This window comes from Anopheles nili, chromosome 2 (genome assembly GCF_943737925.1).
Source record: "Anopheles nili chromosome 2, idAnoNiliSN_F5_01, whole genome shotgun sequence".
Lineage (NCBI taxonomy): Eukaryota > Metazoa > Arthropoda > Insecta > Diptera > Culicidae > Anopheles > Anopheles nili.
Window position 1 is genome coordinate 2,860,209 of NC_071291.1, and position 19,532 is coordinate 2,879,740.

The 19,532-nt window shown below is 46.2% G+C and overlaps 2 protein-coding genes across 2 annotated transcripts; both read right to left on the reverse strand.

Annotated features, from left to right (window-relative positions):
- Positions 1-3,076: 3,076 nt before the first annotated feature.
- On the reverse strand, positions 3,077-5,398 carry LOC128721371 (chorion peroxidase-like). The gene is made up of 5 exons (XM_053815118.1): positions 5,094-5,398; positions 3,991-5,029; positions 3,727-3,915; positions 3,476-3,665; positions 3,077-3,419 (listed from the first exon to the last, which is right to left on the reverse strand). Exons 1-5 carry the CDS (start codon positions 5,396-5,398, stop codon positions 3,253-3,255), a joined length of 1,890 nt encoding a protein of 629 aa, XP_053671093.1. The 3' UTR covers positions 3,077-3,252.
- Positions 5,399-6,613: 1,215 nt separating this feature from the next.
- Positions 6,614-10,988, reverse strand: LOC128721376 (chorion peroxidase-like). Its single transcript, XM_053815123.1, has 7 exons — positions 10,943-10,988; positions 8,868-8,955; positions 8,470-8,802; positions 7,360-8,398; positions 7,104-7,292; positions 6,854-7,043; positions 6,614-6,780 (listed from the first exon to the last, which is right to left on the reverse strand). The coding sequence occupies exons 1-7, from the start codon at positions 10,986-10,988 to the stop codon at positions 6,614-6,616; spliced, it is 2,052 nt and encodes a 683-aa protein (XP_053671098.1).
- Positions 10,989-19,532: the final 8,544 nt, after the last annotated feature.

Here is a 19,532-nt window from a genome sequence, read left to right on the forward strand (position 1 = left end):
GCACTGCATTTGCGGAGGAAAATGCGCCCGGACGAAGGCATCCAGGGAAAATGGGGACAAATTGGCATTCCAGTAAATCATGATTAAAATTATCGCTCAATTTGCCTCAATTACGCGAGCCCCCGGAACGCAACCGAATGTCCTCACCATCGTCAACCGTCACAGCCCCCATTGGATGCACTTTCTCAAGCACGGGTTGGACAAAAAGAGACCAAAAACTGCACTCGCACATGCACAATCGGAAAAGTTTTCCACTCACCACCATGCAGTCTGCCGATCTGCTAGCATGTTCGTGCCTCTTCTACCGAACGGCAACTTGTCCTCGTTGGTGCAGGACAACCGGAAGCAACGGATGGTTCGATAACGGTGACAGCTCCGAGGTGCAGCACTTTCCGCACACATTTTCTCTTTGGCTGGCCTCAGCCATGCCACTGCAGACACGGCAAAACACGCCGAGCGGATAATCTCACCACCCGTGCTCCAACTCGGTCCGTCCCAGGATTCGGACCGTTTTTGCCATGCAACGCGGGCGTCCTGCAAACGCGCCCGGAGTGGGGAAAAAACGCTCAATTGAACGGGCACGCTTGGCCGAATGCAACATCGGTGTGGATTTTCAGCTGCCGAAGATCTCGCATTTCCGTGATGCCGTCTTCCGCGCTGCAAGCCACATTTGTAATGATGATAAATTCGATCCTGATCCCGGAGTCATTAATAACCGTAATCGTTCCATTTCTTTACGTTTTCCATTCGCACACGAAACGCTCGATGGCTGCAAACTGGGCAGCAGGGTTTTGCTGAATGCTACCGCGGGGCTTTCGAGATCGCACTCATTCCATCGCTGTTTTATCGGTGCTATTCCGTTGCTTTTTTTTTGCTGTATTTCAGCTCTGGGCAACATGAAGGTATTTATGCTCGAAGCATGATGGCATAGACTGCTCAAAAAAAGGGCGCACCAGTTGTCGCATGCATTTCAAAATTCCAGCGGTACTTTTGTGATTATTAAAGCTCGATTGTTGAAAAGCACGATATAAGCAACTACACTTTAATGCGTTTGAACCACGTGTATTCATGAAAACTATATGAGTGAAACATGATTCAATTATTCGTCTTTCGCCAACTAAACCATTAATGCAATTAGATCGTTGATCCATTGAAATGCATTGTGAGCATCGTTCTGCTTTCGACGCTTACATTGGAGCGAGAGGAGGAATATAATACCAATACCAGCTTGCCACATCATGCCGGAGATTAACCGATTTGGAGGCTTTCCGAAAAAGAGCTAGGAATCGGAATCGATCCAGAGGGTTGCCATACTTTTATGGGGGTTTTCCACCGACGCATCGACGGATTTAGGAAATCCATGCTTTCCTCATAATCCTGATTTATTGAGACAACTAGAATAATCTGTTCGAAAAATGCATGTATGGGAAAGCGATGCAAACGATGCTTCGTCTATGCACGAAAAGCAATTTCATTTAACGAAGTGCCCTTATTGAGTTTTTAAACCATGAAATTGTTCATGGCAATGTAAATCTGGCGTTGAGCAATTTCTAGCAATACCTCGTAACAGTCTTCTAAGCCAATAAGGAAGACATTCTTGCCTAAATGAATAACATCACTTCAATTTCCGATCAAAGCAAGCGGTCCTCAAGCAGCTGGGAAGCCGTTGTGGAAAATTCAGAAACCGTTCAGGAAAATGTGTTTTTGAATGCAGAAATACCTGTTCTAAAAATAGAACCGCAATGACAAGTTCATACGATTTTCTCAAAGCAAGATTGACGAAGCGCCGCTGGAATCGGATCGTCACAGATTTCGTCAATTTCCGTCAACGAACAACCGACGGAATTAAATTGCTGCAAAGAATACAAACAGATCTCTTATGAGATTACTGGAGAAAACGATGGTATATGTTTTTACTACGTTTTGCCAAATAATGTCGTTCAGTTTTCTTTCGTTGTATGAATGGAAACAACAAAAGAATCAGGAGATGAAATTGGTTTGCATTTGATCTTAACGAGACTAAAATATGTGCTACATTTTATATTTGCACAAAGCTTGATGATCGTAAAAAATATTTTTTTTTAAATAAAACAGAACATAGCCTATGAGATAGCTCTACGTATAACCTTATTGATGTACTAAAACACACGGAAAAGCAGCAACAGCGACAACCTGAAGCTGACAACGTCTCTTGAAGCAATGATAGACAGATTTGCGACAACGTTGCTTGAACATGTGAAGTGTAACTACGTTCCGAACGACCTAGAAACCTTTCTGTGGAAGTAATCTTGACCTAAGGGCTTAAAAAGAGTGCTGGAAATAGTTGAACATGTCCCAGTTAAATCCTCATGCTGTGAATTGCAAATTTTCGTGCCCATTTCAGCTCCTACCAGAATTTTCGTGAATACATTTCTACGACTTTGGTTACATGGAAAAATCTCATCATTTCCGTAAAAAAGCTTTTGTAACTCTCGTGACCATCTCCCAGAACGCACGTTAGGGCAAAAACCTCGTAATTCTCCTTGCTCGGTCGATATGATCGCTAACCAGGAAGCGAGGGTGAGTAACAGCACCAATTTGTGGAATATTAACCAGGAAGTTTTAATTTAATATTTGCAACGATGGATGAAATTAGCCACATCTCTTTCAAGTACTTTGCTCCCCCAAAACTGGCCAACTTGCTCTTCCTGCAAGCTTGTGACGCGGTTCTATGCGCTAGTAACATTGGCATAGATTAGCCATTAGCGTACGTGCTTCGTTTACGGGAAGACTTTTTTGTCCCTCAGCAGCCAGTAGCGTTTGGAAATGACAAATAAAATTTCCATCGCCTTTCATGTTAGCTCGTGCCCTGTAGCGATCTCGCTCCGTAAATTCAACAACTGAGCGATAATCTAAATATGCAATTTACAATCCAACCGTACCATGACTATTCATGCATAAAATTAGTCTGTGTGCTATGAAAAAAGTCTGCAAGAAAATGGAATGGCTAATGGAACGTATTTCAATTTACCATAACATATTTTCGGAATCAAAAAAGAAAGCCTAAGGATTCATTTAACCGTTATTATTGATTGTGAAACAGCCTTACATAAAAAACACATGTAACTTCTGAATTGAATATACTATTATAGCTACCAACTAGTATTATGATAGCGATGGAGATTAACTAAGCTTTTTATATTCATTGGTCAAGGAAAAAAATCTTCTAAATAAACAATCTACCGAGCTAAATATGCGTTCAGTTTTTTGTTCTTAAATCTGACAGAAGAGATAGTTTACACTGTCCATGTACGATCTCACCTCAGAAGCAGGAACTTTTGGTCCATCAACGACAAACGGTTCTAACGGTACATCTTCGAAATCGGTGAAGAGTGCCAACAGTGCAGTGAAGTCGAAGATCTCGATCAGATGACGGGCTCCTGTAAGAAATAGAATAGTAAGTCATAGCTTCAACTTTTGCACTCTTCATTCCTACCTTCACCAAGATTTGGATTCCAGCTGTAGAAGAACCGATCCGAGCACTTCAGCCGCTTAAACTGAAGGCAGGTAGATTGGGACACCAGCTTTGGCATGTTGGCACCTGGATAAGCCCTTCGTTCAAAGTTTGCAAGCAACACATCAAGATCACCGGGGGTTTCGTAGAAACTGGCGAGAAATTCTAGCAGCTGCGAGTATTCGAAAGTTTGGGTTACTGAGGCCTCTTTTTGCTCCACACTTTGTTTTTACCTTCGGTTCAAACATGTCGCTCAAATCCTCAAAGTTCTCGTAACAACTACTCTCCTCTCCTACGAGCTGCTCGACGAAATGCTTGTAAGTCACCAACGGACAAAGACCTGCGCCACGATTCCGCGCCAAATCTATACACGGCAAACACGTTCCCCGTTCACCGTCAACCGTATAGAACTTGTTCACGATCTATAGACGACAGCAGAAACAGTAGACTTGAGCTCTTATACCAGGTCGCCGAATGCTTTCAAACCTGTTACTTACCGCATCCGATAATCGATTGGTGTTGATGGGTGTCTCAAGGGATCCTGCCAGCACGCCTGAGCAATCGAACGTCTCCTGATTGCGGAAGAATACGTTGAATGGTAGCCATTCCGATCGGCCTTGCGGCTTGTACAGCATCTGCTCCGGGATCCAAACGTGAGCAAACCGACCCGTTCCACTCTTGTACACCTGCGAAACAACCGCTTCCCCGTACGGGTTGTACTCACAGTTCAACCCACACATGTTGTACAGCTCGTCTCCGAACAGCACCGGCAGCAGTTGATCGTACACCAGCTTCTGATACACTCCGATCGTGAATGCTCGGCATCGCTCCTGCACCGGTTCCTTACTTTGCGGGCAGGACCGAATTCTGTCCACGCAGTAGTTGTGTAGCTTAGCAAACAGACCTGACAGCGCCACCAACTGTGCCGTAGTCGGTGTCTTTTGTACCAACACGTCCGTACTGCCGCACTGCGTCAGAGGAAGCTTTCCCTGTGTATCGAAGCTCGGCGTCTCACCATAAAGACAGGACAGATCGAGATAGCTGCTCTCGAGGTTGCGCTCTCCGACATGCTTCAGCTCGCACCGATCGTTCGCCTTCTCCTGCGGGCTAAAGTTGAGACAACTTACTCCTGACCTGCCGTAGTATAGATCGTCTGGCAGAACCCGCAAAGGGTTCGTAAGTGGTGACACGAATGCACTTCGATCGAGACCATCCGCACGGCACCCACGGAAACCTTCGGTGGCACATTGCGTTCGCTTGTTCGCCCGACCGATCATGTCCAAGCTAGTAAGCTCGAAAAAGAACACCAGAAACATGCTGATTGAAGACGACGTGTTAGGACCATACTGCTCCAGGAACTCCGAAAGCTCAGAAATAAGCTTTCGATTCTGTGGCAACGGAGCTCCGGATCTGCTGCGAGCTGGTTTCGAAACGAGATCGGCGTAACACGGCGCGAAAGGGTGCTTTAGGGCGGTACCTCGTTTGCCCCAGGACGGATGCTCCAAATTATTGCAGCTGCCATCATAGCTGCGATACCTGCAAACACCGTTTAAACGTGTACGAATCGCAGGTTGAGGCGTTGGCTACGCTGTATACTCACGGATTGGCTGGATCACAAGTAAGCTGTTCGACACCATTGCAACACGAAAGTGTCCGATTGAAGAAACATCTACCATCGAGCAGGTTCTTCAGCTGACACTTGCTGAACTTTTTCACCAGCGCCTTTAGGAACTTGTCCGTCGTGAGTGTGCGACGCGTATCGAGGTCTTCATCGCGCCGGATTGGAAACGTCTTGAACAGCTGATAGTCGAACTCAGACTCCCCAATCCGGTAGCAGCTATTTTCCGCCTTCTCTTCGTTGCTCAACATCTCGGCTACAGCCTTTATGAACGCTTCTTTCTCCATTTCGCTGAAATGCTCCTGACAGGGGCAGCTGAGAAATCACATTCTTCATTAATACACCGAGTGCATTCCTCATTGCAAAGCCCAATAACGAGAGTTACCTATCGTCTCCATAGCATTTCGGCTCGTAACCGCACTGTATATCATACCCGTTGTAGAGCCTGGGAACGTCGGCGATATTATATTTATCTGGAAGTGTGAATTAATTTCTCATCAAGACAACTTCTCTGTTTGCAACGCAAATTTTCAATAGTTTCAAATGGAATGTTTCATTCTAAACGTCAAACACTACGTGTTGTATGTAAGTTCTCTCGTTACTCAGAAGCAATAAAGCTTTTTGGACAACTGGCACGTAGCAGCTACCGTTCTTGGCCTAACACCAGTACTTGTTTGTAAGCAATCAGTTGAACATGGTTTTAGCGTTCTACAGAGCCTCCAATTAGCCCCGTTACAGTCACGTTACGGGAGTCTTCTCCTAAAAAAACTCCTCCAGACACGACTACGGCGCTTCTGGCAAGTGATAGAACACTATCCATATCTTTTGCCAGCCCACCTTCCAATAGGCTTGTTTCATTTGGAAATTTACATTTATACATTTATACACTATGATTCTATTCTACTGTCTATTAAATGTACCGAAGGGATCCGCCGTAGACAAGCCTGTCAGCATGACCGCAAGAAATATAGTCGACGGGACAACCGGGTCGAAAAGCATTGTAAGCCTGCGCAACGGCTCCATTGCTTGTGAACCTCACTGCACTTCACTTAACAGGTGCTACAAAGACGCAAAAGTTTTCCGCAAAACTGTCGTTCGTTTGTCAACCGACCGCATGACACTGTACTGACCACGGGGCCGAACACTGTGGATGCTTTTATTAGCTTTCCTCCAAACGGAGTTGTTGAATGTTTTGCTTTTTGTTATGACTCGGCTGTTTACGGCGTGCATGTTGCACGTTTTGACTGATTTGGGTTACCGCTTACCTATCTTGCTGGTGCTGCTCAAGGTGCACTGTTTTCTGTTCGTTTTGGGCACGCCGACTGCTGTAGCAACACCATTCATAGCTAGTATTGTCACTTAGAAGTCAACCAAAGGAATGCAGCGTCATTGCGATAGAACAATACACAGGTTTTAAACTAGCTCTAGCATTTATTTTATTTATGACACCTAACTGCTCTCTAGCGCCTTCGTCGTAGGTGAAGGGAACTTATCAAAACCTTCTACAGGTGACAGAACAGATAATCCAACGACTTCAAGTAAGTGCGAACGTCGCTCGACATAAACTTGGGGCTGTTAACAAGGAACGGGTTTTTTGGTATTTCGACCAGGTCGGTGAATAGAGCCAGCAGTCCAGTAAGATCCATCGCCTTGATGAGATGTCGGGAACCTAAGACAGAGATGTATAGAATGTTAAACAAAGCCCGTTTAATCCTAAACCCCATAACCCAAACCATTGCTACCTTCTCCGAGATACGGATTCCAGCTGTAGAAGAACCGATCCGTACATTTAAGTCGCTTGAACTGAAGGCATGTGGATTGGGACACCAGCATAGGCAGCTTTGCGCCGGGGTAGAACCTCTTTTCGAAGTTACCAAACAGCACATCCACGTCCGCCGGGGACTCGAATTTACTGGCCAAAAATTGTAGCATCTAGAATAACAAGTACAGCTCATTATTGCACGATCACTTGTTCGAAATACGGTTCCTTACCGCTGGCCGGAACATATCGCTCAACTCCTCGAACTGTCTGTAGCATTTGCTTGGTTCTCCGATGAGCTGCTCCACAAAGTGTTTGTAGGTAACCAACGGACACAGACCCGAGTCTCGATTACGAGCTAGATCGAGACACGGTAGGCAGGTTCCACGGACGCCGTCTTCGGAGTAAAACTTATTTACAATCTGCAATATTTCAAATATGATTCGTGAGAATTTGAGCGATATATCGGAGCTCCACCAGCCAGCATACCGCGTCAACCAGTCGACCTATCTGGATGGGTGTTTCCAGCATTCCCCCAATAACACCCGAGCAGTCGAACCTCTCTTGGTCATGGAAGAACACGTTGAATGGTAGCCACTGCGTATTTCCCTGCGGTTTGTACTTCATCTGGTCTGGGATCCACACGTGCTGGAAACGCCCGGGGCCGTTCTTGTACACCTGAGAGACTACCGATTCCGTCTTTGGATCGTACTGACAGTTGAGACCACACAGGTTGTACAGCGTGTCGCCGAACAGCAGAGGCAGCAGCTGTTCGAATATGATCTTCTGATATAAGCCCACGTTAAGGGCTCGGCAGCGTTCCTGCACCGTGACCGTATCTGGTATGCACGTCCTTGCCCGATCAACACAGTAGTTGTGGAATTTAGCAAACAACCCGGCGACCGTGAAAAACTGCACCGTGAAAGGATGCGTCGTTACGATCGGGTTAGTGGCGCCACACTGTTGCAGCTTTAGCTTGCCATACACATCATAATCGGGAACTGCACCGTACATACTGGACAGATCGAGATAACTGCTCTCTTGGTTGCGCTCTCCGACGTGCTTCAGCTCGCACTGATCGTTCGCCTTTTCCTGAGGGCTGAAGTTCAAACAAGTGACTCCCAGACTCGCGAAATAACGATCATTTGGCAGGACAAGCAATGGATTGGAGAGCGTCGACATGTAGGGACTACGACCATGACCATCCGGATTACACCCACGGAACCCGCTAGTGGGTTTCTGCGTACGCCTCGTCGCCCGACCGATTATGTCGGAGCTGCCGAACTCGCTGAAAAACACCGTCATCATGCTCATTTCGGCAGTGATGTTGGGTCCATACAATCGAAGGTTCTCTGATAGGTCAGAGATGAGCTTTCGGTTTTGCGGAAGCGGCGTACCGGATTGACTGACGGCGGGTTTTGACACAAGATCACAATAACACGGAGCAAAAGGATGCTTTAGAGGTCTTCCACGTTTACCCCATGTCGGGTTTTGCAGATTATTACAGCTGCCATCGTAGCTTCGGTAGCTGGAAAACCGGTACTTATACAGTTTTATACATCTGTAAGCGGTGTAATCCCCGAATCCCCTAAAACTTACGGATAGTACGGATCACAGGTAAGCGTCGCGTCTCCTTTGCAGCAAGACAGAGTCAAGTTCGAGTAGCATTTGCCATCCAGAAGGTTCTTCAACTGACAACAGTTGTATTTCTGTGCCAACTTCTTCAGAACCTTCTGCGTTGTAAGCGTCCGTCGTACACCCAGTACCTCCGATGGTAGCGTTTCTTTCGTTTGGAAGAAATCCGTATCGAACTCTGGTTCCTTGATTATGAAGTTTGGATCATGGGAGGCTGCTTCATTACGTAGTAACTCGGCCGTTGCTTGTGCCAAGGCCTCCTGTTCCAGTGCCGGAAGTTCTTGCAACGCCGGGCAGCTGTAAATGCAGTGGAAATTGAGACCAAACTTCGATCGTGGAAAGTTGTCACTGACCGCTCGTACCTGTTGTCACTGTAACACTTCATTTGATACCCACACTGCGCGTTGTAACCGTTATAGGTTACCGTTTGACCAGTCACACGATAGTAATCTACATGGAACGAGAATTTAAACAAAAAACATCACAACCGTATCCCTCGATGGATGGAATGCAAACTTTTAACCATCGTGTATAGCTCATACCGAAGCCCGCTTCCACGGTTTGTGGCTCCCATAACAGCAAACAGCAGATTCCTAACGAAAGCACTATGCCCCTCGCACGATGCGGTGAAAAAACCCAAACGATCGCCATATTTGATACAAACCCGCTCGGTTTTCCAGTGGGTAACCGCGTGTCCTCACTGGGCGTGCTTAATTCCAATTGGGGCCCTTCGTCGGCGAGCCATTTTATAAGTTTAACTTAACCCCGGCTTAATCACTCACCGACCTCAGCGCACAATGAATTGTTTACCTTAAATCATGTACAAGAGTGTGTCGTTCGCTCGTCCACTATCGGCGGCAAAGCTTATCGAGCTTGCGAGTACTTCTTCGCGAAAGCGGCGTTTCGTTCGTCAAGCTTCCTGACTCGTGTTTCCTGTAATGTCGTTCGTCGATGGACACTAGCACCTTTAGAAGCTAGTAACTGCTGTGCACTGCGCGTTAGCATGGATAAGGGAGAAAAAAACACACACCAACAAGGTAAGCTTACACTCGTAGATACACCAAACACATGTTAACTGGCACGCCCGTTTCCTGTTGGAACGTGCGATGGCGAATATTCTACGTGGTTTCGTTTTGATGGCCATTCGAGCAAACAACGCGATTAGGCAAATATGCACTTGCGGGTTTTTCTATGGATGAGGGCCACTTCTAGACCTGCATCCTGTTCGGCAACCACTCAAACGCGACCCAGGGAGTCATGATGTCAATACAGCCCCTCATGAACGCGTGGAAAAATGTCAAAATGATAGTAAACACTTTTTGGTACTACAAACACATTGGATTATTTTCCAAACACGTGGCCAGCGTAACGGGGATTTCCTTGCATTTGAACATCATATAAACTAATTTTGCCGCCTCAATGTACTACGCTACCACAGATACATGATGCTAAAGGTATGAAAATCACTTCAAAACTTTCGACCGAATCAGATGCGTGCAGGAAAAAAAGAACAACAGAACACAGCTCCCGTCGTGTGAGCGACAGCAGATAGCAACTACGCGGCAGATAGTTATTATCGTGGGGGTTTCATGATGCCCGCAGTCGCATTTCGCCCTTCTCCGACGTCACTCTAGGGCGAGCGAGGTTTCCTCGAAACTCGAAGGTTGTTTTGCAAAAAAGTTTTCCAAGATTTTGCCTCGCCTACCATGCAGGCACTCGCGCCCACCAGACGAACGATGCAGTGCGTTGTATTGCGGGTGAAACTTTTTCCATAAAACAACCACTTGGCAATATTTATTGCTAGTCGCCGCTGTTACTTTCGCCCCCCACGGTGTATGCTGCATCCATCGCCCAACCAGAGCATGTGTAGTTCGCGGAATAGCCCCTTGGCCCTCACGGCACGCATGCGGATGTCCCTGCGCCTTTTGCCGGCAGTCGACGGGCACCGGAACGAAAAGGACAAAGTTTTTGCGCGATCTTTGCGACCCCTACTGTTGTGCCACGTGCTTTCTTCAGCTGAAACGCGATGTTCATCGCTAACTTCCCTCCACGCAGCCTTCTCAAAACGCATTCAACAATCGCAACGGCCATCCGAGCTTTGTTTCATTCAATTTTTATTCAGATTTTATGCCTCGCCATTCCGGTTTATGCTTCACAACAGCCATTCGAAATAATCAAACAACGATACCGCACGAGCGCTTGTTCTCCTGGGTGAAGCGTCCGATGGATTCGAGATGGCCCCGGGCTTGAACAATTAATCTTGCAGCTAATCTCGCACATTCACCATCGAGGATAATCGAGGCCTCCTCGGGACGGCACACTCTCCCACGGGACGATGTAAATTAAATGGGTGCATCTCAATCATGTTCGATGCGTACTGCTTTACACGAGATGATGAATTTCCGAAACCACAACTCATCGAATCCCACCGGCATACCGGAAGCGTCCGTCGGCATCGGCAGCTGCAGCTGAAGGAATGTCATTGTTTGCGGCGAAAGCGAACGGCATTTATCACCAACTATCCCATACAGCACCATGTCTCCGATCCCATCCAACTCATCGGCTACCCGTATCGGTCCGCTTCTGCCTGCGGTCTGCGATTCTTTCCTCGACCCAGCATCGAATTTCCAATGTCTGCCGAGCAACAAATGCTCGTTAATTGCATTCCTGCAACCCGTTGGGGGTGTCGTGTGTCGTTTTGAATTATGCCACCCGAGGCCAGGCTCACCGAGAATCCAGGATCCGAACAACCGGGAGCAACCTTGACTGGCTCCTGTAGCCTTGCGCTGTACCACCCGTCTCAGAAGGCTTCCAGTAATTACACAATCCTCGGTACGGCTCAGTGGGGGAGTGCGCATTGTTTGCCGGTGTGTTTGTGATGTCCTGCTGCCGACACACCGAATGGGCTCGTCAACACGCAGCCTCGGTGTCGCCCTGCGGGACTGGTATGCCTGCCCGATAATCTCACCGGTCCACTCCCGTGGGAGGGTGAGCGAGTGTAACAATTCATTTGTGGCCTCCCACCGAGCGCCCACCGTGTGCGACGATGATTATGCGAAATTATGTGCCACCTCCCGAGCGCCCTCTGTGAGGTGCGGTGACATAAATCTAACATTTTGCAAACATTTCGAGCTACCGAGATTCCGGCCCTCGATTTGGCAGGCCCAGCAATCGGCACGACACTACTCCATAATTCCACCGACAACATCATCATCATCATCATCATCACCATCACTATCATCAACAGCAGCAGCATCACCATTCACGCCGGCTGGCCTCGTTGCATCTTGCGATTGGAACGGGCCGCGTGAGCGATGCCGTCCGACGAGCCGCAAGTTGACGACATTTTATGAATATGTAGTGCGCGTTTAACATTCATTAACATATTTGTAAAACTCGATCGATGCGGTTGCACTGAAGCATGCCGTCCGTGAGTTTGAGTTGCAACCGCAAATTTATACGAATTTTTGGTGGCTCAGTAAATAGTGCGACCTGTGCGGGTTCTGCAATTGTGGTTCGTTTGTTACGCCGTTTGTTCATTGCTATTTGGTGGAATGTACAGCCATTGCAATCCGTGCACAGTGGAAGCGTGCAAAGGCGTTTGGAATGCGTTTTAAAGCGGTTGCGTTCTGTGGTGAGGAGACTGTTAAATTATGCGTTTTTGGAGGTTTGTAAATATCGATTTGTTTAGCGTGTACTGTTGCAAAGAAAATATCTCTTCAATTCGGAACAATGCAATGCAATCCGATGTCCGTTTTGCCTTCCAAACAAAAATACCTCGGTTTAAGCTCGTTCAATTTCATTCTCGACCCACCTCGAATTGAGCTAATATTCGGTTGATTAAAATTGGTGCTCCCCTCAGTGACCTTCGTGTTCGTTCAAGGTCATTAAATGTACGCACCATTGCATAGAATTTTTTCTTCCCTGCGTGACCCGCTAATGGCCACGCCCTGACGCAAATTAATCCATAATAACAAATCGCACCACCCGAAATGACTCCTGGCTATGGCCTACTCTGTCTGCTCGTGAGGTGGAAAATCATCCTGAAGAACCAAACCACCCCTGGGAAGTAATCTCAAAGTCGCACAAAATTTTATGGAAATTATCGCCGACTACGGCCGACTGGCGTTTGCTCAAAGCTTCCAGGTTCTGGTGGGTGAACAAAAAATCGCCCTCCCTTCGAATCAGGTGCTAATCTTGAATGAAATATTAATGAGATAGTTTCGTGCTATGGAGGTGTGCTTCTCTTGCCACATTTCCATTGCCCGTCGATCCGGGTAATCAGCATCGACATTGTCTACCTTGAACGGTAGAAGTAACGTTCCGGCAATGCGAACGAGCTTGTTTCCGTCCGCCACTTTCTCGGTGCTCTTATTTTCATCCATCCTTCCATGGTTCGGTTGGATCACGGAGCTGAAATTAGAATCCCACCAAATGGTGCTGGACGTGAAAATGATGGAACGACCCAGTATCGTCCTATCGTCTGAGCAAACACGTAAACGGTAAATTGTTTTCGGCTCATCCCTGCCATGTCTCGGGTTGAAGATTTCGTTCAGCAAATTGTGGGTGATTTTTATTTTCATTCGCAACTTCACTGCTTTCCCTCTACGAAGACGCCTTTCGTACAATTTTGCAAATGGAGAGTACAGATGGGTTAGCATTTCAACGGAAAACAAAAATGCTAGAATACACATCAAACGTCACAATCGGAACCGAACCGGAAAACAGAACCGGAACTTTTCAAATCTAGTCCCACTTCAGCACGATTCCAATTTTCGTTCATAAATTCTGTTCCGTCAACAAAGCAGCCCCCGGTTCGTGAAAATTTCGTCCTCTCAAGCTCCAACTTGTCGGAAGTTTGGCTAGCGCTTCCTCAACGCTGCAATATGATTTATTTCGAACAATTTCTCAACTATCGGCCACACGCCGCCGCTAATGCTACCCGGCTAGTGATGAATTGAATTTTATTTCTCCGAATGTAAATTAATATCACACAACGGCACCATTTTAACCTGTGCCGCTCCCAAGAACGGAAGCTATTGAACTGCTCGACGGTGCAAAACTGTGGCCGGGCCGAAGTTAGTGAAATAAAAATTAAAACTTTCGTAATCAACATCCCCCTTCCCGGGTGCTTTCCGGCCCGTGACTTCCCTGCAAGCCCTGCTTGCTCAATGGTGCAAAAGTTAGATGAGCCTGACACTGACATTGCCACAGTAATCACTCGGAATCAGATTGCCCCCGGGAGCCTGCAGTTGGTCTCCCCGTGGACCGGGGCCACTTGCGTAATCAAATGACAACTGTAAAATCCAAGCTCTCGGGCTTCGTGGGTTGATGAAGCGGACCGAATCTCGGACCTAACCGCGGTCCGGAAGAAGGAGCTGATGAATAATTTTTGTTCGGGTAGAGTGACACAAAAGGGTTGCAAAAGCAGGGGTAGACTGTTCGCTCGGTGTAAGCCTCGGGAAAAGCTTAAAAGTTTACATAATTGGAGTGGAATGATGGAGCGATTTATGCAGGAATTGAAAGAAACGCACGCCTAGACGAACTATTCCCTGAGAACATCCGGGTTTATGTCACGCAGTAAAATCTGTAGCTGCATCAATAGCTTGCATAGAAAAGGAGCTAACATAATATACGAAAAATGCCGTTAAGGAACAAACTTCGTCCTAATTTAACACAATTTGAGCAATTAAGCAATAACTTCAAAAGACGCCATGTCCATGTTTTAAATTTGAATAGCAACACGTGCCATTCAACTCCTCGTGCGTATTAATAACAAATCCACAATTGATTTCCCAACTTGTACGCACTGCTACTCGATTCATCGCTCGCAACCGATTAACCCCAATCGGCTGGAAACATCAAGCGACCAAACACTTGATGTCACGGCGGGTGAGAACGGTTCGGCAGAAATCAAATGGCACTTAATGTAACGCATCAATCAAACGCTGACCTTTATCAGCTCGAAGGCGAGTGCGATCCTTGCACGGGCTTTGGCTCAACAACCTGCTCCGCTTCGTTACACTCGCAGCCATAACACTCAACATTCTTCTCGTTATGCTTCGACGAGGGAGTGCACAAAACGGAGCTTCCAGGAAGGCTCGGTAAGGAGTTACCGAATATCGACCGCACCATCTTACACCGCTCGATGTAGCGCCACTAAAGACGGGCTAAATGTCACCGTTTGCTCGTCATCGAGCGTCCAGCCCTCGAGCCAATCCCACTCGTTCTCGACACCCTCGGGCCAAGCACCGAAGGTTAAGACACAACTGGGACGGTGAATGGAATAAAACGGGATAGGGTAAGAAACTGTTTTTTTTTGTTGAAAAGGTTGGAAAAGCTTCGCTCGTTCATAGCGACGCAGCGCCTCAGCCATGAAGACGTTGCCATCGAAGCCACTCTCGTAACACTAATCCCATTGCCATCCTAACGTGTGCCGGCTCCGGTTGCTGCTCGGGCCCGTACGAGGCAACTCTTAACGAGGCTAGAAATTTACCAAGTATTAACTGGATGAGTGAATTGAAGTTGTCGTTTATTCTTTATCAAGTGAAATGACGCTATTGCGATAAGTCTACTGCAACAGCTGTTGGATGGGAGGATCCTTTTAACGTGACTGGAAATAAAACAGTTAACAATATTAGGCCACAAGTTGGTGTACAATTATGTCGAAAAAAAATAACATAAAATATAAACTATGCGTTTTTATTGAGACTCAGTAAACAAAATCCATTTGTCCAACGATTTAATGGTTCAGCTCTACAGGCAAATTTGTTCAATTTTAAAATCATTTTCACCATAACGCCTTAGGATATGCAACAGTTTGTGCTACTTCTTTTGTAGCAACTTCAAATGTTTTTATTTCATTTCACATACTCAAAATACACCAACGCAAGCCAATCGAACAAGCAAGGCAAACAGTTTCAATTTAATTTCACCCCACACTTCCATATTGCGTTAAACCTCAATCAGAATGCCCAACAAAAATACATCGATCGAGAAGACTGCTGTCGCTTTACATTCCACCAAACAAACAGTCCACCACGTGGATCGGGTGTACAACACCCTCGGTATGCAGAAAAACAAAAAGTTATTTAACTGATTGCTCCTATACGCCTTCAGCTTCATCCGACCCATAGCCATCATTCTTCCGGGCCAGCTGGTGAGTGGTGTGCAATTTATAAAACGTGCCGTAAATCGGCAACATCCGACGGCAAGCGCCACATTCCGTGGCCGAGGTTGGTCGAGTGGAGCTGCTGGTCCGAAAACCACACGCCGGAATCGCAAGCGAAATCAACAGCATGAGCCGCTGGCCGGAAATGAGGATTTTGTGCATCGATCCGAGTGCATCAGTCAAGCCCAAATGGTGCGATTGTGTGAAATGTTTCATCCCATGGGATTTTGTTTAAATGGCCATTCACCCAACTTTTCTCCGGCACCCTGTACACTCCATGACTAGCAGTAAATGTGGCATTTTCTCCCTCACCGGATCGTGGGCGAGTTTGTTCGGGAGATGGACAACCCGTTTGCGTTCATGTAGGTCAATAGCAACATGTCTTCGGGGTAGAATTTAAATCAGAGTCCTACGTGTTGGAAAAGGAATTCCAAATGGTATTTCTCAACCAGCAAGCTTCGTTGGTTTTTTAAATCTCCAATCTATATTTATGATACTATTTTTTTTTTCACAAGGGACCCCCCAGTCTCATTATCCATTGTTCTCTGTTAGATTATATTAAATCCTAGCTATATCATTAAAAATAAAAGCAGAGTCCTTGCAAACATGCATGAAGAAGGTATTGGGTGTGTTTCATCAACAAAATAAGCTCGGCAGCACGAAAAACGAGCACTTATCACACCTAGCACCGTCAGCTTGGTGCTAATTTTCTACGACCCTTCTCAGTGTAATGCAGTTGGGGTGTGTGTGTGTGTTTTTTTTTATATTTCGTACCCCTTTTCCATCCCTTCATTTACTGGACGTTTTTGCCATTTTTGTCCATATTGTATGCACAACACATCAAACAAATTACACCAACCAGACGCCGAGCTCAATAGCTCCTTTTTTATAATGGCTTTTCTTGCGCCTTGCCGTGTCGTCATCACCTCGGCTCTCCCTGGCTACCCCCCGTGCGGTCGTTTGTTCAGGCTCATCTGCGTCATAAATCATGCCGGAATATCGTTCAGCTCCGCTGACAGCGGCACGACCAGCCTGCTCAGCACTCGTTCCGCCGAGAAAGTCGGGCAAGCGTGAGGTGATGATGTTGATGATGAAGGATTGGCCAACCCAGGACGATGTTTCAGCGCCGATGAAGCCGGTGAAGTAACTGAAGGGGACGGACACTCGGCAGGCAGGTGAACCACTCTGGTGTACATTTTCTTTTCAACGCGCTGCAGAGCCCTTCTCGACACCTGCACTGAAAGTGAACACGCTCTTCGAACACGGTGAGACTTGAAAGCAAACAAAGAGCAACGGCGTCAACTGACACCAATGGCTCATTGCATTGGCGTAGGGTGCTTTCCTTTCAAATATACACCAATGCTATCTGGTGGAGCAGCGGAGAGTCTGCTAGAGCCTGCGAATGAATAATCCTTCAAACACAATAATTAATCATTACCTCCGCGTCGAGTGTACTCAGAGCTAGTAGTTTCCTGTTCCGGTTCCACTATCATGAAAGGGGTTAACTTCAAATCATTCCCCTCTAATTGGGTCATCAATAAGAATTTCTCGTATGCCCGTGAGCGCTTGTGCAAGAAAGCCAACCAGCCAGCCAGCCAGCTCGAACGTAGAATGCAAGCGAATAAAACATGCCCGAAAACAAGCGACAGAAACTTTAATTGAAAGTGCCGTTCGATTATGTTACTTTGCTACGTGATTTATGTCCTCGGCAGGCTTGTCGCCACACGGTGGAATAACTGGGCCACTAACTTGTGAGGACCATCGATCGCATGGCAAGAATGGTGCGCAGTTGGATGAAGAAAATTAACAGCTTTTGCTAAAAATTTGCCGAAAGTAAAGACCGTCGGTAGCAATTATTGATTTGCTTCTCCTCGATTGCACCACGCAGTTTGGCACTCTTTGTCACAAAAATGCGAAGAGAAGAGAGCGAAAATATCGTTGCAATATTGATTTTCGAAAGCTGTCAAAGTTGTTCCAGCAAATGAATGTGACATTTTGCACCGATTTTTACCTCAGCTTGCCTGGACGCTTTGGCCTACGGAACGTTGGGAAAAGTTCAGTGCCAACTTTGATTTTGAAACTGTCACTTAAAAGTTACTTACTGTTTTTCTTCCTATTGAGCCATTGTTAAAGTATTGATCAAATTAAACTGATAGTCGTGTTGAAAAATGCGCGTGAAACTTTATGCAATTTGGCGAGAAACACTGAGACTCGAACCGCCTGAATATGAAATAAATTTGGTTTTACCCTACCTTCAACTTACGCAACTTCAGAGTATGTTGAAAAATATCCCAAAAACTGCTTTATCTGCAGACTATATCTACCCAACAATCTCGGTCTTCAAATATAGAGTGCGATAGAACAAGTCGTATAAATAGTGCCCAAATATACCAAAAAGCCTCAATCCACTTTAACTGCGTGAATTGAAATAGCCTCCAACATAAATCATTCCAAATGCCACTCAATCGAGCAAAAGGACAAAGAACGCAGTAAAATAAAAAATTAACCTCATGTTAAAAAGAATCCAGCATATTTCGCCTGGTATGGTCTTTCAACCTTCCGTCATCGATACGGATTGATTGGTTTTCCACAGCCACCACAACACCGGTTTCGTTCCTCCTCCAGCAGCATCGAGATCGAAGCAGAGCGATCTTGCATAAAGAACAGATAAAAAATTGCGTGCGTCAAGCCCGCGTGCTACGGTGAGAGTGGTGTAAACAAAATAAATTTCCAAATCGTTCCCGCTTAATGGCCGGTCATCATTTTACGGTCTCCGGCCTGACTCGGCATCGGGCAGCCATAAACAGTGCGCAACCCAGCCGATTCTCCTGCCGGGAGCTGGTAGATGTCTCGGGTTCCAAACCGAACCACCACTAAACGATTAGGCTATCGGTGCTATCGAGCGAACTTTCTCCCAGTTTCCGAGATGGGTGCAAGCGGTAGGGCAAGAGAAAAAGGTTTTCCCAACCCCCGGACCATTGGCCACCGGTGGATGCGAAGCAAAAACGGACGCATCTAAATTGAGGTAAATAGTCACCTCATTGATCGGTGAGGGTCAGCATGAATAAAAACGCACAGTAAACGGCCGGTCCAGTGGTTTGACCTCGGAAACGATGCGGTTGCGTTATATGCGAGGCGGGCGTATTTCCGTCGATCGTAAAACTGCTTGAAAAGGCTAATTGAAGAGCAATAAAATCGCACCACTACTCCTCGCAACCGCTACTTACTGGGAAATGTTGTTTCCATGATGAATTCGTATACTGCAATATTGAGCAACTGTGCAGCAGTTCATAATTGAGTGATAATTAGTATAACTTTATTTGAAGTGTGGGTACTTCATATTACAATGCTATGTATTGATGATTGTTCTACATCAACATTATAGACATTATTTGACACACCGAGAAAGCATTGCTATACGCTAACTTTTTTTATAGACCTTTTCATATATTGGAAAAATTCAATCATATTTGTTCTCTCATGCGATAAATGCAATCTGTTGAACACATTACAGAGTAAACACATTTCTTCCAAAAAAGGTTTCATTCTGTAGAGTACTTGAATTCTAAATTCCTAAATTATTGTCCCATCAAACGCACAGGCCATAAATTGCTCCCATCTAACCCCATTGAGGGGAGCGAAATCGGGCCCTTCATCATATCGATGAACCGCAAGCGTTTACCTTCATCGCCAAACCAAACAGTAGCATATTTTTTCGCGATCATGTTCCACTCCATATCGACGATTGCAGCCACGACCACTTCACCGCCGACATATTTATAGCTCCCGAATAGAGCAATAGAAATTATGAGTTTACTTCAATTGAGCTTCCACTACTCACAGCCGTCCATCGTCG